General features: G+C 46.3%; 1 protein-coding gene across 6 annotated transcripts in view; it reads right to left on the bottom strand.

Annotated features, from left to right (window-relative positions):
* Positions 1-4,582: 4,582 nt before the first annotated feature.
* Positions 4,583-21,350, bottom strand: part of LOC306743673 (IQ motif and SEC7 domain-containing protein 1-like) — a gene marked incomplete at both ends in the record, with an annotated part of 83,301 nt that continues 66,533 nt past the window's right edge. For 4 of the 6 annotated variants that reach the window (XM_079226213.1, XM_079226214.1, XM_079226209.1 and 1 more), the window contains 13 exons: positions 4,583-5,119; positions 6,421-6,470; positions 8,582-8,758; positions 9,105-9,266; positions 9,489-9,588; positions 9,677-9,802; positions 10,536-10,565; positions 12,093-12,232; positions 12,351-12,517; positions 12,725-12,847; positions 13,172-13,333; positions 13,632-14,902; positions 15,017-15,296. In XM_079226213.1, coding sequence (XP_079082339.1) covers positions 4,583-5,119; positions 6,421-6,470; positions 8,582-8,758; positions 9,105-9,266; positions 9,489-9,588; positions 9,677-9,802; positions 10,536-10,565; positions 12,093-12,232; positions 12,351-12,517; positions 12,725-12,847; positions 13,172-13,333; positions 13,632-14,902; positions 15,017-15,296 — 3,325 coding nt within the window. Of the gene's footprint in view, positions 5,120-6,420; positions 6,471-8,581; positions 8,759-9,104; positions 9,267-9,488; positions 9,589-9,676; positions 9,803-10,535; positions 10,566-12,092; positions 12,233-12,350; positions 12,518-12,724; positions 12,848-13,171; positions 13,334-13,631; positions 14,903-15,016; positions 15,343-15,799; positions 15,901-16,456; positions 16,462-21,350 lie in introns of those variants that run through there. The other 2 variants (XM_079226211.1, XM_079226212.1) reach the window with 2 other exon arrangements.

The raw sequence follows: 21,350 nt of genomic DNA, 5'->3' as shown, positions 1-21,350 counted from the left end.
CCTGCAGGATGAGGAGGAAAAGGTTATTCCTTTTTACTGCACTGCAATTTCCTGTTTGCATGATAAATGGGAACAGGGAGGGTGGGGCTCACAGTGCAGCACTCAGCAAGTTGTTATATTGGATATTTCTAAAAGCAGACAATGTCTATAAATGTTCATTAGAACAAGATTAACATTAAGCAACAACAACACAAATGAAGTGTTGATGCCAAATACATCTGAGGTGAAAGATATTTAATATATCTGTGGATCCTTAAGCTGTAATAAGTATAGCTAAATGTAGAAATCTCTTCTTTTCTAAATCATAATTTAAAAAAAGAAAACATACCTTTTAAAGTCACGCCCACGTGGAAGTTACTTCTTGCTGTGCCAGTCATCCCAAAAATGTTATTACAAAGTTCTCCTTAACTCAGGGATTCCCCGTTTTGTTCCTCACCAAAGACAGAGCAACGTCGGTGTGAGGAGCGCACCAATAACACACTGCACTGTCATGGCGCATTCGACATGAAGGAACTCCATCTGCTCATGGAGATAAGAGTTTATCTATTATAAACAGAGGTGCAGGGGATCCGAGGCTCTCCCACACAAACAGACATCTACTGCAGTGCTGAGGGCACTTCACTGCAAATACAGGAGCAGGTACAGATTTATGGGAATTAAAATGTACACTTTGAAAGCCAAATACTGAATGAGACTTAACGCTATTTTTAAGAATATGGTTGCACTTTATAATAACTACATGCTATTTAGCATTAGCAAAACATGAGTAAACACTTTATTTCTTCATAAAGAATGTTGGAAAAACATGAATACTCATTAGTAACTCATTAGTATGAGATAAATGATGGATTCCCCATTTGTAAATGAAGTATTAAGGACTTATAGATGATTAACTTACCTGCTGAGTGACTTGAGTGCAGACTCTAAAATTCTGAGCTGCAAAGCAGAATGGACATGTAACCAATATAATCTACAGTCTATCTATATCTCTAATTACAGCTTCAGAGAAGTGCTTTACATCTGAGGAGTTTAAATAATCATGTTCGCTGGCTGATGCTCGGTGCAGCTGTGTAGCAGGTACACTTTCCACCCATAGATGGTGTAATGGCACAGATTTTCATTTTCATTTGCTAGCACTTCGATACATGCCCTCTGGTGGAAATGCTGCAGCACTAAGTAATGGAAAGCAATGCTGGAGCCTGGAAGTGGAAGATACGGGAAACTAAAGATAAGGGTCTAATGTAAAACGCATTATACCAAAAGGAGGAAATAAAAAAAACAATCTAATTTTCCCTTTGATTCTCACTGGCAGCCGACTCAGTGCTCGATGATTTTCTTCGTATTTTATATACACACTAGAGAGCAAAAACAACACATGTGTATACCATAAGTCATATATTTGTTTATTTTGCGTTCTCAACATTGTCACAGTTGGAAGTTTTACAATAACTGGGGTCTTACTGACTCACTACTCACTGTACAAACAGAATGCACATATAAATGAGGCCATTCTAGTCTTTTCCTCTTTTTAAAATGTGTCTCACGCCAGACTGAACAGCTTGCAGCAGGATGTGTGTAGGTTTGCCTGTGTGTGTGTGTGTGTGTGTGTGTGTGTGTGTGTGTGTGTGTGTGTGTGTGTGTGTGTGTGTGTGTGTGTGTGTGTGTGTGTGGAAGGGGGGCATGTATGAAGAAGAAAAAAAAGAGCTGGATGTAAATGGCAGCGAACCTTCTAACAGTCTGTTTTTGATTCCTACAGCAGGTATCAGTTCATGACAGCTGGAGGCCGAAGACAATCGATATGTTCATATATCGCCCCTCTAATCCACGAGGTGATGCGTATGCATCGTGATCTTAACTGCAGATATCATATACACATTATGTACAGCTGCTTTAACCCGTTGGTCTCTCTCTTGGTCCCTTTAGGGCTTCGTAAAAGATAAACCCTCCTTCCAAGCAGTTCATCCGTTTGCACGCTCAAAATCCCATATTTACACGATGAAAAGCCCTCAGCGACAGAAGTGCAACGTTCTTTATATTTGTCAATTTACACAATGGCTTTTGTTGATGAAATGCATGCCGAGCTTCAATAACTACCAGCCTAACATAGGGCAACAACAGGAAATTCAAAATGAATCAAAAACCAAAATTTATATAGGCTGATTTTCTTTTCCCCATCAGCTCACAGTGAATAGGACACATGATGATCCATGCAGTGCATCGTTGGGGTACTTTCTCACAAAGAATGACTGTCGACACTTGAAGCACTACAACACACCAAAACAAAACAGATTTCGGGGTTTTACATCACCCCAAGATTTCAGAATTATAGCAAAAAAAAAAAAATCAATAGAAAGACACATTCAACTGATCATTAATATCCCATATGTGATATGTCTGTCATCTGCTCTTTCCTTGTTAATTCCCATGAGGAGAAATGTGTGAGAATAAGCCTGACTTATGGCAATGGTTTTCTTTGTGAATGTTAAAATACATTTACAACCTGAATATTGGGACAAACAGTTTACTGTCACTAATTTACACACTAGAATAGACTCTTATTTGTAGAATGTAGAAAGTTATTCTTTACATATATACCCAGTTCCTTTGTTCAGTTTGCATTTTGTATATTATAACTGCATTTCCTGAAAAAAATGAAAGTGTTCTTTCATATGTGCTTATCCAGCAAAATATTTTTGTTCAGCCCAAAGAGAAGCATTTTCCTTTTATTAAAATATATACACACATTCCTCTTTCCACCGTGAACTGTGTAAGTAAGTATTTATATATTCTTAAATGAAAAAAGGATATTATTTTTTTCACCTGAATCTCGTTCTGGACAACAAGATAACAGACTTCCACTCATAGGACAAGTCTGCATTTTTCTGAACATGATTGCACTTAAACTTGCTATGGTAACACTGATTTGTTATAGAATGTGCAGAGGATAGCCTCACATTAATAACATTACATGCAAAAAATCACTTACTAGACATTCCACTGAACTCCAAGTCTGTGCCTCTCATGAGACCACGAGGACAGCCACACATTAATTTACTAAGAAAGACTTTGACAGGGGTCAAAAAAACAAAAATAAATAAATAATGACGCAACATGAACAAAAAAAAAAAAAAAAAAAACGCACAAATTTGAGGGACACTTTGCTTGTTGTTAATGTACAAAATCAGTACAAAGATATTGCACATATGATAGAAAAAAGATGAAAAAAATACTTCACTATGTAAGAACTGATTTCATTCACTCACCTTGTTGGCGAATAAAAAAAATAGACTTAAAGAAGGCAAAAGAAGATTTCAAAAGTGTTTCTAGTTTTTTGATTGAAAGAGTCAGAGAGCAGCTGTCGCATTCAAGGCAACAGACTGAACATGTTCGCCGCGCTCTGTGGGTCCATTTGTAACATCTGAGCTGAGTGTATTTAAAGTGTCTTTTCACTCTTAATCTTCATTACTATTTTTTCAGTTTAAGCAGCCACAGTATGAGAAGTCAACCGAGATTTAAAACCACCGACCAGCCCAGTTTATCATTTAGCGAGGGCTGATGGGAAACGTCTGCTTTGAGGCTTCAGCTGCGGCTGTTTGAGGCCTTTATGCAACAGCTGCCATCCAGAGGCTCCTTCTGATCCATTTGAAAGGCAAAACATTCCAGAATAGATTATAGGCCGGCCTGAATGGGAGTTCACTCCTTTCAGATCTACATCCTGTTACCACAGAGTCAGTATAATACTGATAAAATTCATTTTTGCTGATAATAATAATTGTAAGTATAATCTTACAAATTACTTGACGCACAATATACTGTACATGAAGTCTTGACTAAATAGATTATGCATTAATAATTGGCACATTTATTTATGAGAGCTAGGAGACAACACATATAGCTGTCATCTACAGTAAATACAGCACTAGAACTACAATGACTGAGACGGTCGACTCAGCTCTTCAACTGTCCTTTTGGATTTGAATGATTACGTCTAGGTTCTTCACGACACATGAGCTCTACGGGAGGCCACGACAAAATTTGCATTCATATGATGGAAGGTATCTGCAAAAAACAAAGAGTTGAAAGTGGACTTCCGAAAAGGCTGTGCGCGAGGAATGACGGGTTGGTCGTCTCTCCTCCCGGTTACGTGACGGCAGGACGGGCTATTGTAGGAATGGAGCAGTTGGGAGCGGCTTGGTGAGAGAACGCATCTTCTCTGACGCCGTCACGGGCGATGCATGTGAGTGTGTGTGTGTGTGTGTGTGTGTGTGTGTGTGCACACGTGTGGAAAACAGAGCGTCTTCCTGTACAGAACCCCCCCCCCTCACAAAAAACCCTGATGGGGCCAGGCCCAGGATCAGGCAAACTAGTAAAGGCCCCTGGTGGAACTACCGAGTCCGATTTCCATCCTGCATATTGGTTGGACCTGGAGGTGAAAAAGGTGTCTGCGTGTGATTGGTTCCCATCACAGCGGTAAAACACAGTGGACAGGCCATAGAGTTATGCTGTCAGTCCCTTTGGTGTAAGCAATTGTCCCCTTCCGTCTTTAAGTCCTCCTCTTCCTCTCCTCTCTGCGCTTGGAGCATCACACTACGGTGCTGATGCCACTGTGTTTCGGTTTGGGTCCGCCAGGTGCCGAACCCGCTTGCTGACTGTGGTGGTGTGGGGCATGCTGGGAGTGTGAGGCGTGGTGGGAATGCTGGCTGTAATGGCTGTGCTGTGAATGGGGTTGTGGTTGCGCGTGGGCGGCGTAGCCCGGGTGCTGGTGGTACTGCGTGTGGGGAGGCGGGTGGTAGTGGTGGTGGTGGTGGTACGGCGGCGGGTTCTGTGGGACTTGGCAGTACTGGGAATGGGGCCCGTGGAGCTGCACCGTGTGCGCCACCTGCGCCGTGTGGTGCAGGTTGGTCGGGTGGGGCTTGTGGGATATGAGGGTGGGCTGGGCGGTGGGAGGGAAAGGGGCGTGGCTGTGAGACGGCGGCTTGCCTCGCTTGCTGCCAAAGAGCGACCCGAGGATGGAGGTCGGTGCCGAGTTGGGGACGGAGGAGGGGTGGCCGCGCGGGGGCGCGCCCTCACGCGGCGTGGTGGCTCTCCGGCGTGTGTGTGGACTGCTAATGGTGGAGCCCTGCAGGTAGGGAAAAAAATAAATAAAGTAACGGCAACTCCGTCAGACACTGTGCAACACCGACTAAACCACAGCCACAAGGCACCAGCGGGATGAAGTCACTTTCTTATTCCAGATAAACAAGTAGCAAAATGTTATAGGGCATGCAAATGAGAAACTGAAAAAATGTTTTCATGGTAGGCAGCAGCAACACTATTTCAGCGTCAAGATGAAGGGAGCCTATTTTCAAAAAGGAGCTCTGCTGTAAAGGAGCTAAATCTGTACAGTAAATCTGTAACAAGAGTAATTACATAAATACCGTTAGGAGCATAAATTACATTGACAGGGGGAAGAAAAAGACAACAGTTCATCTTCATTGAGTCGGTGTGCCAAACCCTCTTAAGAGTCACACATGCAACTTGTTATAATAGTTTCCACATGCAGAGGATGTGACAGGCAAAAAACTCAGCATCCACACATTAGCATTCAACTAGAAGTCAGAAGGCAGGAGGAACTAAGCTCTCGTGTGCAGACTTCGTCACCTTTCCTCCCTTTTCTGGATCCAACACTATACAGGTATGACCTTAAAAAAATAAATGAAATAAAAAGAAGCTTTTCCCCTGGCACATGCTTCATCTAAGACTGGAGAAAGACCACATGACGTCTTTGAAAGCAGAATGAAATTTTCAGGGTCCCAGACTTCAACCCAACACATGGACTCATGGACACATGAAATGAGGGAGAGGTGAATGAATGAAATCCACGTCTTTTAGAAGTCTCTGTGAAGCCCATCGGTAGTCGTCTGACTATTAAAAGGTTACGTTTCTCCCTGAACTTTACAGCATGAGTCGTGGATAAGGGGGAAAAGAAAGACCCGCACGGGGAGATGTTGAGTTTCCTAGCGTCTCACAGCGCTACCACCCTGCCGCAGAGGAGAAGAACCAAATGAAAACCGCTTGGAGGTGATTGAATGAAAGACAGAGACAGGCGACAAGGGGGAGGGGATCAGAGGAGGGATTAGTAGAGTCATGCTTGTTTGAAGATAAGGTGTATATTGGTCATATAACATGACCAACACAAGGACATCCCTGGCTTCCAAAAAAAGGGGGGGGGGGGCACGATCAGAGGCAGGCAACCCACGCATGCACACTAACTGAGGCAAGCAGGTCATAAGGCATCCCAGGAAGGAAAATAAATGATCCAAACAAATGGACTGAGTCTATGAAGCAAAGAAGGTGTAAGACCAAAAATAAATGGTGTGTTTTTCACAGTGCACATCATCACATAGAGAGTAGCTTGGATACCAGCTGCTTCCAACTTACTTCCATATTGCTGTCTAGTGATCCTGCACTGCTGCGACGCCCCCGCTTGCCTGCCCGAGACATGCAATACCAAAGATTAGAGATCGACAGCACTTCCTGGATGGACGTTTAGGCCGCCCACCGGTCCCGAAGGGGGCAGTGCAGTGGATTGTGATTGTGAGTAAGGGTCCAAATATGGGCGGGGAAGGCGGGAGAGCGCGTTCAGGTCTGGGGAGGGTGGTGGGTGACAGGTGGTTCTCTGGCTGACTGTATGGTGGAGCCACATCTTGTGCTAAAGCTGCGTTACAAATATTCCGCTTTGACGCACTTCAAGCTGCTTAAAATTTTGATTGCATTTTCTATAAATCTCAACCAATATGGACTCCGGAGGCATCAAGTGTGATGGACCAAGGAAACGTCCGCAGTGAAGTTTTTTTTTTTTTTAACCAAAAGGTCGCTTTGAACAGGGTTGATGCCGCAATCAAATTTTCACAGATTTCTTTCTAACCTGATGTGAAAATTGCGACAATTCGTTTGGTTAATGTCGCCACGAGATGTCATTTTTTTTTCCTTCTAAAAAAGGGGGTCGTGGTGAAGCCGGTCTCAGTGACAGTCACGGAAGGAGGAGACACATCAAAAGCAATACAGTGGTTGTTGCACATGGGATGTACAGGCATATACAGGTCTGAGGGGCGAACAGAGCACTTTTTTGCCGTTGTTAGGCACACTCAGCCAATGATACATGACCAATAATCACACATAAACAGGAAAATACCTGATGTGTATGGAAATAACACAGTAAATACACATGAAATGGGAGTATGGCAGGAAAGGAAAAAAGAAAAACACTGAACAAAAATGACCCCACTAACATGCCACATCCTGCATCGAACACTTCTAGAGACACCTTCCCTGACTGACCTATCGTTTCCCATCCAGGTAGAGATCACAGGAACAAAGCGCGTCGCGTTACCAACACAGAGGCAGACCCTTGACTGAATTTCATTTTGTTATCAAGGTAATCACTCGATAACTTCACGTAGCTGTTATCTGTAATGAATGAAATGTATTCCCGCTTCAGAGACGCAGCGGCTGTGCTACACAGATATATTCATGGTCGGTGAAATGATTGGAAACTACAGCTGGATCTTGTCGCTGCTTAGGGGATGGTAGACATCGGCGCCGATTCGTTTGGTTCACTAATATACGCGGGAGAGAGAGAGGAAATGGCAAATGATGTTGGAATAAAACTTAAAAGATTACCACAAAATGCTTTTGAATAAAACAAACTCAGGTGTGCAAAAAGTGCGAGGTTAAAACGAAGGGAAAGAAAATGTGACGATAAAAAAAAACTAAAAAAAACATGAATGGGAATGTTCAGAAATAAACTCATCCAGATGATCAGGGGGTGAGAACTGCCCGTCAATTTCATTCGTCACTGAGTTAAATCGGCATTTCGAAACCATAAACCCGCTTCACAAATAGGTCTGTATTCAGTCTTTGAATAAAAAAAAAACGTCTCTCTAAAACAAAGTACCGTAAAAACCGGGTTACAAGCCGCTACTACCTTCGGTGGTTGTCCCCGCTGTAGCAAGCTAGCACTGCTGCTAGCTCCCGTTGCTGCTAGCTCCCTGCTGTAGCAAGCTAGTACTACTGCTAGCTCCCCGCTGCTGCTAGCTCCCTGCTGTAGCAAGCTAGCACTGCTGCTAGCTACCCGCTGCTGCTAGCTACCCGCTGCTGCTAGCTACCTGCTGTAGCAAGCTAGCGCTGCTGCTAGCTCCCCACTGCTGCTGCTACTGCCCGCGTCCCCTCTGCCCGAGTCGGGCGTCGAGCCGGGGCTGGTCCCGCTACCTTCGGTGGTTGTCGGGGAACTAGCGAGAGCTAGCGGAAGTTAGCGGGGAACTAGCAGTAGCGCTAGCTGGCTACAGCGGGGAACCAGCGGGGACACCCACCGAACATAGTAGCGGCTTGTAACCCGACTTTTACGGTATGCTGAGGTTAAACATTGATTGACACACTATTCAGACCAAACTCTCAAACAATCACATATAGTGGATTTAAAAAAGGAGAGAACTCGTTGTTTTCATCCCCTTGATGTCACCCCAGAGAGGTGGATGACAGCGGGAGAGAGCTTGTTCCACTAAAGAGCCGGCCGGTAGAAACAGAGACGTTTTGGCTGTACCTGCGTCGGAGAGGTCTCGCAGGGAGCTGCTGAGGGCGCTGCGCTTCAGGCCCTCGCCCATGGCGTAGGTGTCGTCCAGGCTGGCGCGGTTCATGTTCCCGTTGCCGGCCTCCTTCTTCAGCCCGGAGCTCTGCGACATGCTGGGCCTCACCACCCCCTTCTGCTTCTCCAGCTCGGCTGCGGAAAGAAAGAAGCCAAGGGAAAGGACTGAGGTAAGTGGCGGCGTTTTTTTTTAAACGTCTCACTCTTTAATATAACATCCCTGTGATGTATTCAGCCACCTCTCGCTGTCTGGACGTCGTGAATCGATCTACATCTTGCGCACGACGGCTTTGCTTTTTGAATTTCCACAAAAAACAACAACTGCTGTCCCTTCGTTAGTCATCCAGTGAACTCTGTAAACATTCTCCCTCGTAAAGTGCCGCAGTTGAGTAATGAGGACCATGCCCTGTTTCTACTTTACACAGCCTGAGGTAGACATGAGTAAAACATGGGGGGATGGGAGGGGAAAAAGGCAGCTCACACTCTATTCTGTACTTCTCCATTTCCTGGACCTCGGCAATGGACTCTCGCAGGTCGTCTGTGAACTTCTTGCGGTCCTGCGGGTTGGGCGCGTTAAAGTTGATGAGGACTTTGATGTCCGCACCTGGTATGGCTGATGTAAGTCTGATTCCATTCGGGTAATCTGGAGGGGGCGGCGGCAAAGAGAGGGAGACACATTTCACACAAGGGGCATTGATCAAAACCAAGTTAAAACACATTGGGAATCCGTCTGAAGTCTGGAGAGTTGAACCAACGTCACAGCCCATTGGTTGGGCCTCCCATTTCTGCAGGGTGTGTCACTGTGCTGCATCACACCCTGTGATGTCAACACCGCCAGACAGGATACAAAGACAATGCCACTTACATTGGTTGTCAAACAATATGACTTGCATCCCATACAGAGAGAAGGACTGTCTGAAGCTGTACGTCACGGAGTTCTTCTTCTTCTGGAAAATCTTGGTGACCTGAAGTGGTACGGAGAGAGAATATTTCAAGGGTTGGTCTGAAGAGAGAGAGAGAAAAGAGGAGAAGAAAAGGAGAGGTCGCTTTTACCACGAGGAGGTCGTTGAACAGGAAGATCTCCCGCTGATGCAGACCCAGCTTCTGGACCTTGTTGGGATCCGGCACTTCAAAGAGACGGCAGTAACACACCAGCCTGCGATGGGGCAGCGACAGCACCTAGAAGGGAAAAGAGAAAGACACCAACACGTCAGAGGTCGTTAAGGCCGCAGTCCGAGATTTAATTGATTGATTATTAAAATGTCCTGTTGCAATTATTAAAAAGTCTTTAAATAGCTTGTTTTGTCCAATAGTCCAAGACCAACACATTCCGATTAATTGTCAAATAAGACAAAGACATATATATATATATATATATATATATATTTGTTATTATGTATAACGTTTTTTTCACTAGCGATATTACCTGGTAGCATAGAATGAAGCATGATGTAACCTCTAAAACTGTTCACCTGAACTTTGAACGAGAAAACCAAGTCCAAATAAGTATTTACCAATGCATTAGTGCTGTATAATAATGTAGTTTTAAATCAGCACACAGCTCCTCCCACAAAGATTATGATAACTAATAATCTCCCTACAAATGGGGGATCTGCAGTATATCCTGTGCGTGGCTCGCAGCCAGCGGGGCTGTAGGTGGTGCAGCTCACTGCCACCAAAGAATTTATGTCTGTCGATTCTGCCTCCAGGGTGCAGCCATGACAGACGAGCTGCTTCAGGGGGCAGAAGTTTCTGCCTCTTTTTCCGGTAATCTGACTCTGAAAACTACCTTGTTTGATGTGCATTAACTGCAATGTCCAGGGACCGAGACGGGAAGCTGTGCACGTGCAGCGAAATAATGAATGAAAAATGATGAAATATAGTATGATTAATGGATATTTAGCCTACTTACACATCCCAGGCCGTGGTGGAGTGATCCGATCTAAAGAAGAGAGGGCAAAGAAGATATGTTACGCAGCTGTTATGTGAGGATTATTAACTCTACTGCTTCTGAAAATGTAATCTCTCCTGCTTATTAATAACCCCATTTAAGGATTTGCGCTTGCAGAATGTGCACCTCCAGACTATTAAAGTGGCCATGAAGACGAATGCACCTCTTGGGGTCTGTATACAGGGTGGGGATCTCTCCCCGCTACCGGGACTCGAAGCTGGAATGAAAACCGATCCGGCCGGAGCTTGCCAACTCTGAGCAGCACTCGTGGACCTGATTATCATGTACAGGAACTCAAAATGTGTTTTTTTTAATGTCACAGTGTTTTACAGAGTGTCCTCCCGAGCTTTTAATTCTGCAGCTAAACGGTGACGAGGGATCATTTTTCGAGGCGTGCAGCCGCTACGGGCCGAGCAGAAGCGATTTCCAACTGAAGCAAAGTCCTCCGAGCGAGATGAGCGTCCCAAGCCGCATGGGTTAATCACGCTTTTAACCTTCACACGCGAAAGAGACATCAGTGCCTGCAGAATGATGCCGAAATGCTGCGGCCCTGCTCCCGAGGGCCCCGGAGCACCGTCTGAACTACATTTAATAACAGCTGTGGTTCAAGTGTTGAGACACAGAAATGAACTGATTAATGATTAGTGAATCAACTGATTATTGCAATTCATGCCGGCAAATTAACCCCAGGTTTCCACCACTTCTCCCTCTCAAACTGTGAGGACTAGAATGTGCTGCGGCCGCAGAAAGGGCCCATTTGTTATCAGACTGCAGCGCTGGCTGACATCTTTCAAGGGCTTCGGGTGTGTTAAAATTACCAGCGTGAAGGTCTCGAAAAAGTCCGGGGCACAACAATACCCGAAGGTAGAACACATTATATGAATCTTCCCGTTCCTTCGAACAAATAAACTCTGAAATTTCGGCATCCATAAATCAGTAGGAAAAGTGAAAAGTCATTCTAGGACAAAGGGGCGGCAACGTTTCTGATATGAAGTGCTTTTTAAAAAAAAATCTCTTTTTAATGAGTGTGCCACATCAACCTTAAGGGTAACATTAAGTTAAATTATGACACCAAATTAAACTTGAAATCCATTTCCTCCATTGCATAGCAATATGAAAAGAAAACATTGCTCTCCCATAAGCAGGACATTGTAATTATATGCAGGAAGACTAGCATCCTTGTTTATCGACAATAAACTTCTGCGAATAAGGGAACAAGTCCTAGCCAATCAGACGCAGAGTAGGGCGGGTCTTTGCAGCATGCACATGGGGAAGAAAACAAATCTATTAAAATACTGCAAATAACAGGCGGCGTAGCTGGCGAAGGCCGTGAATGAGGTGATTTGTCATGCAAGTGAAAGGGCTCTTCGACATTTCCCAGAAACCCTCTTGCACACTTATTGCAAGTGCGTCATCATTGGTAGCTGCGAGTACAGATTTAAGCATTTTCAACAAGGTCTACATCTTATACGTCAAAGATGCCACAGAGATTAATGTCATGCCTTGAAAAAAACTTACTGGTTTCTTTCCCACAATGAGCTTCTCAACCTTCTGCACCTGCGAGACGTGGTCTTCATTGGTCTTGAGCTCTCGCTTACGGATCCTCTCGTAGATGCCGACCAGAGTCTCCCGCGGGATATCCTCCCCATCGTCCACGCCTGGCACCCAGATTAGGAGCGCGAGGAGAGAGAATGCATGCATTAAAATATCATTTTTTGTTAATCTTGTCCACTCGTAGCGTGTGCTCATCACATCGTCGCGTCTGGTTTTCGTCACCTCTCAAATTCTTGATGAAGTCCTCCATCTTCATCTTCCTCTCGGGCTTGACGTTGGGGCTGTACATGTCGGTGTTGAGGAGGATGATGGCGAAGGCCAGGATGAAGATGGTGTCGGGGTTCCTGAACTGCCGCACCACCGTGGGGTTGCAGATGCAGTAGCGCTGGCTGGAGACACGAGAGACACCATCTCAATTTACACCCGGTTTAGTTTAAAAAAAGTCACAGTGTTTTTTGACACAGGTATATTGCATTTTCCTCTACTGCCCTTCCTAAAACACAGTGATTGTCAGATTCAGGGGCTCTGGAGTGTTTTTCTGTGCAATTTTGCTGTGTTTGAATGTATCGTTGTGCGATCTAGACGTGCGATCCCACCTGAAGGCTTCGATGAGCCGCTCCACCTTCTGGGCTTCACCCTGAACACGGATGTGGTTCTGAAATTTCCGCAGCGCCTCGTCCAGCTCCATGCTCTGGAAGTCCATCTCATCCACCACACAGCTGATACACAACAGATGGCAGAAGAAGAATTTAAAAAACACACATGCATCATTGATTGTCACCACTTCTTTTATATCTCACAGGGCTTCAATGCTGTCATATTCCAGTTTTTATAAAAGAGGATGTTCCAAGATTCTGGTCATGAGTAAATCTTATCACCTATGGGGAATATTTGGGACTTCCTCCTTTTCTTCTATTAAATAATCTATAACATGAACCCCCCATGTTTAAGTTGATCTCAGAGTATGCACATCCTGGTCTTTTCCCCGCTCGCCTTTATCTCATCATACGGGACGTGTCGGCGTTTATCTAGACCGTACTCACTCCAAGACATCTCTGTTGAACTGCTTCTGCCGATTGCCGAGGAACTCTCCGATCATCTGCCTGCTCAGCCCCTTCCTCTGCAGCAGGAAGTGAGCCACACCGACCGGCGTGTCGGGGATGAATCCCCTCTCGGTCAGGTACTGGACGCCCTTTTCTGGCTTCCTGATGAATCCAACATTTAGAGGTAGGTCAATAAAAACAAAACAAAAACTTAGAAAGAAGAAGCTGTTTCTGCCTAATCTTGAATTCTGAGAAAACACATATCGGCAAGTCTTTTGGGCGTCTTTAAAGTATTGTTTGACTTTCTAACCCACTAGAAGTGCCTTGTCATATATTACGGATGAATTACATCGTACGTAATGTCCTTGTCCATGCAAATATCTTTCAAAAATATCTTTGCATTTGATATAAATACAGTTTAAAGTGCCACACAGGCCCTCGAGCAGAGCCGAGTACCCACTTGTTGAAGAGGTTGAGGCCGATGCGGTAGTGCCTCTTGCGAATGACGTCGTTGCTGAAGATGGGCGAGTCCCAGCTGTTGCGCGTCTCCTTGTGGTACGTCTGCTTGCTGAGCGTCTGCTCCCGCAGGCTGTCTCTCGACGAGGACTCGGAGCTGCAGTTGATGGTGTCGTTGGAGTTGGACGTGCTGTTGATGCTGTCGTTGTCCCCGTCGGAGAAGTCCGACTCGGACTTGCTCTGCCGGTTGGCCGAGCCGTTGATGGCCAAGTGGCCTTCCAGCTGGCGGTGGCGGTGGCGCAGGGGCGCGTCCTCGTCGCGGGAGGAAGCTCGCGGCGGCGGGGGTCCGTGGGAAATGTGTTTGGGGCTCGCCTGGGACGACGTCACCATGTGGCCGTGCGGCTCGTACGCCGGCGGCCGCTTGACGGAGCCGCGGTCGGACCGGTCGCTGAGCTCTGCGGAGCTGTCGCTCGGAGGTTCTATGGTCAACAAAGGAAGATGGTCCATTCTGAGACGCTGCTCTTGGCACTCTAGAGAAGGAGTGCTGCGGCAGCTCGTGTCTGTGTCACGACCCTCGTCTTTGGGGTCAAGAGGCCAGTAGTCCTGGGACGAGTTGGCCGACCGCAACCGCAAATCTGACTCCGTGCTGGAAGGCTGGTCCCCTGACCTGGACCGAGCCATAGAGGGGGTCATGTCCTCCTCGTCGATGAACAGAGTGACATCGCTGTAGGACGCCAACGTCTCATCGTGCATTCGTCCAGCGACCCGGCGGTGGGACTTCACCTGATACGGCGCTTCCCTCTCCGCCTTGGAGCAGCCCATGGCGTCCGGGTCCGGGCCCTCGTCGCCTTGAAGGCTGCGACAGTTCAGCGCGTCGTCTATCGACTCGGCCAGCGATTTCACCTGCCTGGAAAAGGCGTCCTCCAGCTCCGTGATGGCGTCGGTCAGGTCGCCCTGCGGGGCCGCGTGAGACGCCATGTTGGCCTGCTGGTGCACCTCCATGTCTCCGCACTCGGACAGCGGGGCGCCGTCCTCAGTCATCGACACCTGCCGCCCTTCGAAGTAGGAGCTGTGCACTTTCTCGGGGCCCTCGAACGAGAGCTGCATCCGCATGTTGGAGAGGACGATGCGTCGGGACATGCGGTTCTCCGACATGGAGCTTCTGAGACGTTCAAAGTTCTTGTTCATCTGATACTGCCGGAAAGCCGTCTGGATGGTGCGGGCCGCATGCCGGGTTATGAATCGTCCACCATATTTACGCTCCAGCATCTCCACCTAGAGGAAAGACGGGAGGAAATGGAATATTTTAGATGTTTTCTCAGCTATACATGGTTTATAAAGTCGCTTTTAATCTTAGCTCCAAAGCTAACTGGGCTACTTTTGGAATACCTGTTTGTCCTGCAGGTCAGCGGAGAGCTCGTAGCTCTCGGAGAGTGAGCGCGACCGCTTGATGGCCTCCTCCTCGGCCTGCTTACGGAGGATGGACTGCGAGTGCTGGAGCTTGGGCCTCCGGGGTCTCTGAGGCCCGGGCTGGACCCCGTGGCTGTAGAGCGGGCCGTCGAATCGGTCCGGACTGATGGCCGAGCCGTGAGTCACGGGGCCCTGGCCGAAGCTGGCTCCACCGTCCAGGGAAGGGCCGCTCTCACTGGGCCGTCCATCCCCTTCCACACTGCAAAGGAAAGAGAGAGCAAAGGGACGCTTAGAGATTTCATCTTCTGTCTTCAAAGAGTAGCATTTTTGGGGTCAGTATTTGATAGAAGTATTATCAGGTTAATCACAGCTGTCTTCCTGAGACAACTTATGAAATGTCAGAGCAAAAAGTAGTTTAACTTCAAGGATTCATGGCCTCAGTTTAAATAAAATAGTCTAATCTCTCTTATGGAATATGCAAACACATATGGCGACACAGAGGTGAACTGCAGTGTGTGTGTGTAAATGCTGATTCTACACGTTTATAACATACAGAAAGAAACAACATTTAATTCAACTGCTTAAGCTGCTTAATAATGTCTTGCATCTGTGGAAATAATAACTGTGAAATGATGACAACCTGCCACAGAACAAATGCCACGTAAACACTCCAAATATCAAACACGTCCAGTCATCCGTTGTCCTCGTGAGATTCAATATGACACAATGCGAAGAAGAAGAAAAAAACAGCCGATTACTCACTCACTCTTACACTCTGCCGTACCGCAAGAGGACTGCTTATTGCGAAAAGAGCGTCTACTCTCTAGAAATTGCCAACTCCGTCTCCATATCTTGTCCACCATTCTTTCGGTCACGTCAGGTCCAGAGTACACGGGCGGCTCCGGGAAACCCGAGTTATGCCACCTTAAAAGAGCCAATCAGTGACCGATGGGAGTTGCATCATGTTTGCTGCAGCGACGACGCGCTGTTCCAATACACACTACAAAGTCCAGCTTAGACAGAGCAAATATAAACTTTAGCGGTCCTTTAGAAAATAGCCGAGACGTGGGTGCACGCGGTGGCCACCTTTTTCCATAACTAACATTATACGAACGATCATCTCTCGCCCTCCTTCACTGTTTGCCGGCTGCATAATGTGTTTGAACTGTGACTCGACACACCCTCGCTGTGTACACAATCCACTTCCTTCATTAGACAGCCTGACATCAACATTCAGCAACAACAGCGAGAAACGCAGAGTACAAATGTGGAAAGGAACATGGTCAAAAGCCCACATTTAATGGGACAACATCAGTGACTTTTAAACTCTAAAACTGAATACATATCTTTGGATTTTCAACCCTAACCCTGTGTGCAGGCCAACTAAATGTTTGCAAAACATGGCCATCCGGGGTTCACTCGGCCTACTTAAAGCCTCGCTGAAATGTCAGGCTCGGGCATGTTGTCTGACTCACGATTACGACGCATACTTGTCATTTTCTACATTTGAATCTAATTCAAAATGTGTCCCTTCCTGTCGGCTGATTCTCATCTCACAGAATGTGCAATGTAATATAAAAGGAAACGTGAATCCAATCCGGCTGAAAGAGGCTCTTTTCACTTCAGTTTTCTAAACCAATAGAAATGCTCTTGAGAATAAACTCTTAAAAAAGAAAGAGAACAAAAAAGGCACTTCTGATTTTCAAGCATGTGAAATATTAAAGCATTGTGGTCCTGCGATGGCAGCATCCAGTAAAACATTTGATTCCAACAGCGTAGATGAAACTAGAAGTGTCATCACGTCTTCAAGTCGTAAAAGGTGTTCAGTTCCACTAAGTTTTACATCGCAGTGAAGGGGTCGGCCAAGGCCACGGTGCCGCAGCATCATTTCATGGTACGTAAATGCTGACCGACTCCCTCGAGGCAACAGGTACACACACAATGTTTAAGTGTGGACGAACCTTTTAACTGCTGAACCAACATAAAACCTGCACGGCACGGTGAGAATCGGACTTTATTGCATAATTGCCATCGGGACGAAGTCGCCCCAAACATCTGCTGCAACGCCGGCGTCCCCGGAGTGAAAAGTCACACCGTGCGTGCTCGTCACAGCCGGTGATCATTCTCTGGTTTCATTATTTCTTCATTAAGAGTTTGATTACGGACCTGGATAAAGAAAGCTTTTGGATACATCTGTGTGTGAAGAAAAGCCTACATGACTGGAGATTTAACAAATACCTATTTCAGCTTTAGGGGCAAATTGATCGGGCCAAGAGAACAATTGAAAATGTGTAGCACGCATTGCAAATTTTAAAACATGTTCAAGGAACAAAAGTATGAAAATGTATGATCAATTCATATGTGGCTAATGTGTAAACAACGGGTTGCCATGAAATTGGGTACATAATCATGATTCCCTTATAATTAATTGTTAGAATTTTTGGCGATCCCCTTTAAATATTATAACCACTTGTTTTATTGTATATTGTATTATTGCATTTAATTATATTTAATTGTTTTATGGTCTTTATGGCGTGCATTGGTCTCAAACGTCTTATTTTCATCTGTGAAGCACTTTAAACTGTAAGAAAGGTTGGTACATACATAAAGTTTGATCAGTTGATTATTTATTTATGTTATTTTGTTTAGTGGCGTTTTATTTTCTGCCGTTTTATTTTGTAGCAACTGTCTTTCTATTGTTTTGCCTTATTGTGTAATTACTTACGAACCAAAAATAAATGTCAAGTAATGAAATATGACAACACAAGTGTGGGAATGAGACTGGAGACTATTAAATAACTGAAGAGAGCTTTTAATAGCTACTACGGTGCTCATCTGGGGTTTGCTCTAAAAACATTCGAGGCACAAAGTCAAAACTGAAGCTGCAGTCCTGCGTTGCCTTTTCCCCGTCCTTCCTTCCACTTTTATTCTTTCTGCTCCACTTTCCACCGACCTGAGGAAAGAGTGGGAATAAATGCTGCAGCACTTTTCTGCTCTGAGGTCATTGAACACTCCAGAGTGAGGGGTCAGTTGTTCGTGGAGGCGGGGAAAAAAATGGGGGAAAGGAGCCCAGCGCTTTAAGAGCTGCAATGGATGCTGAAGGAAAACAGAGGAGACTTGAACTACAGCGGAGCAGGAAGTTGCGTGACGGTACACCCGAGAAGAGGCAGAAGAAGTCATATCAACATGTATCCATAACGCATGAGGGCTGTAGACGCTGAGAGGTGAAGGATGACGGTTCTCCCCGGGCCGGTTCCTTAAAGTGACGGTACCCTGCGTGAAATACGATCTCACAACATGAGCAACAACCGCTCGACAATGTCCGCCGCGCGGCCGGGTCTCTTCCTCCACCAGCGGCCCCCGATGGCCCCCGATGCAGCAGGCATGGATAAGCATGTCAGCTCAGCTGGCAGTGATTTCCAGCCATGGGATCCAGGGATTTGGGGGGGGGGGGGGGGGGGGCATCTCTCGTTCTCCCTTACTTCCCTCTCAACACGTCCCGAAACACAAAAGAGGCCCAGGCCTCACAACCCGTTCCATCAGTCGGGACCTCGGGGAGAAACATTCCTCCATCCCGGAAAAGAGGAGTCACATCTCCGGGGGTTCTGGGAATAGAGGGAAGCTAATGAAGTGCAGGCCGGAGCCGAGGGAAGAGAGAGCGAACGTAACTCACAGGCAGTCAGAGGTCACGGAGGAGTCCACAGGTTGCCATTGAAATGAGCATTACGCTGAATATTTATTCATTTATGAGATATATAAGACAACTCCTCAGCCACCTAGACTCGCCTTTGTGCAACTTTTCTCATGCATTTCTTTCTGGTGGTTTCTCTACTATGTAGTCTGTGTTTAAAGCCCGCTGCCTTCATCTTATTGTGACGTTTTTGTGCATTTCTGCTCTTGAAAAAGGTGCCATGGTCCTTTTTTTAGACTTAACATAAACACCCTGAAATGGGCCCCTTCCTGTTGCAATGTTTGTTAATGTAGTGTCTGACAGAAAGTACAAAAAGTTGAACCAAAGCTAGCAACACTCACTTTTGGCAATCATATCAATCTGACCTCAGAAAGATCAACGCATGGCCTGCAGCGATACAAATTGGCCAAGTGTAGCGGTTTCAATACGTGACAGTAAACTCATGAATGTTAGAAAGTCATATTACCGGATGAACACCTTCTTGCATCGGCAATATTAATCTGCAATACCAACATGGTTGCTAAGGATCTGATCTGCCAGCTTATTTTTGTCCGTGGTGCACAAACGGCAGATGGCGATGGAAATCTGATTCCCTCACCGGCGTGTTTAAGAGAGAATATGTGCAGCAGCACCGATGCAACACACACAAATGCATTATCAGGTTACTTAGCCTTCAACTGACAATTCTGGTTTTTCCATGCGTGTATATGGAAACTGACCCCTTTTAATGAAATTAAACACAATCACAATTCTCACCCCCCATGTGCTGCGATCCCAACCAAAGCAGATGTTTTCTCTCTGCACAGCAGCTCGGAGAGCTCATAAACACAGACAGGTAAAAAAAGGGCTGGTAGACCACACAGTGACATGTTAATGACATCCAGCATGAAACAGGTAAATCTGCCAGTAAACACTTGGGGTACATTAGTCATTCCAGCAGCGACGACCGCACTAATGGAGGGTTTTTTTGTAGCGGATAGAACCAGACGGCGAGCAGCGGGTTGGGGATTTATAGTCGGGACGCAGCTGGAGAGCCGCTCTGGCCGGCAGACTGACGGCATCGCTCCTGAGAGTTTGCAGCAGACGTCGTATTGTCGACTGGAGCCTCGCAAGACTCGCTGCTCATAACTACTGTAAGTTGTATACTTCTCATAAAAGAATATAGAAGCCAAACGTCTTTATAATCAGAGCCCACGAGCAGCAGATTAAACCGAGTCGATGCTTCGCTGATGCCCTCCACGTACTTAGTTAGTTAAAGCCATGAGAAATCAATACTATTCCCCCGTCGGCTGCCGGGCCTCATTCTGTCTGGATCAAGGAGTCCCAACTCCCCTCCTGTCAAGACGACGACAACAACAACAACAGAGCCGCTGTCATTATCTTACAGTAATGAATAATTAAACTACACTCAGCACCTGCCCTTGGAGAACCAGCGCTGGAAAAAGCACACAGTCACGGCCAGCTAGCAGGAGGGCCACGACACCACAGGAATGCCCTCCAGAGGAAGAGGAGGAGGAAGAGGACGACAATCCAACTCACAGATGGGTTCTGTACAGTGAGACTAAACACACCACGATCGTGACTCAGAGGGGATGCGATCTGTTTTCCACGGCGAGGGAGTCACAACTCAAACGGCAGGAGCCCGAACTTTGAAATTCATGATCTTCTTCGTGACTCAGATCTTGGCATTCCTCCCTGTCATCTTCCAGAGGTGGATTACGGGGGCACAAAAAAAGCTGCGGGTTAATTCGCCATGTGATCCGAGCCCCTTGGCGCACACACACACACACACACGCTCACCGTTGTTCATTTAAACAAAAGCCACGCTAAAACACACACACACACACTCTTGTTTCACACTCTCCTATTACTCTTACCAGCCATTCAGCTCCAGCTCCAGCAGCGACTGGGTCTTCTCTGAGTTACACTGCAAACACCACATGCTGGCCAGTACTCACACACCAAAAAAACCCCCGATGTAATCCAAACATTAACGGCCCCCCTCACCAGTCCCCGTTGCTGCCTTTAAGGTTCCTCTCACACACAGACGCATCTCAGAACTGCCATCTGCTAGAGTTTGTAGGCGCCTACTTCTTGCAGACATTCCCATTTCTTTGCCTTGTAAAAAAAAAAGAAAAAAAGAAGAAGAAGCAACTCCCTATGGATGGCAGGCGTTCATGGTCAGTGCTAAGTGGCAATCTGTAATCTGTGACAGACAAATGGAGCTCTTTCTTTTTCTCTTTCTTCCCCTCTGTCCTCCGAGTGCCGGGCTGGTAGGAGTATAAGGGGGGCGGAGGCTGGGAGACGGGGGAGTGGGGTTTCTTTTTTTGCCAGGTCCTGAGCAGTTTGTTAGGGGGCGGGGTGCAGGGAAGCGTGTGTGTGTGTGAGTGTGTGTCTCTGTAGCTAGGTAGAAAGAGAGCGAAGAGGATGAGAAACCTCCTACACAACACTAACTATGCAAGAAAGGGACCGCACACATAGAAAATGCACGCTTCTCAGGCGTGTTATCAGAGAATGTGAAAGCATAGGAAAAAGAGAGAGGGGGATGAAGGTGAATGACAGCGTGGTCCGGTTCGGTTGCATATAGAGGCGTGGGAGATAAGTCGCAATAGAGCGGAACGG

This window comes from Taurulus bubalis (genome assembly GCF_910589615.1).
Source record: "Taurulus bubalis genome assembly, chromosome: 11".
In the NCBI taxonomy this organism is placed as follows: Eukaryota; Metazoa; Chordata; class Actinopteri; order Perciformes; family Cottidae; genus Taurulus; species Taurulus bubalis.
The sequence above is the reverse complement of the archived record's forward strand: the minus strand, read 5'-3'. Positions and strand labels throughout refer to the sequence as shown.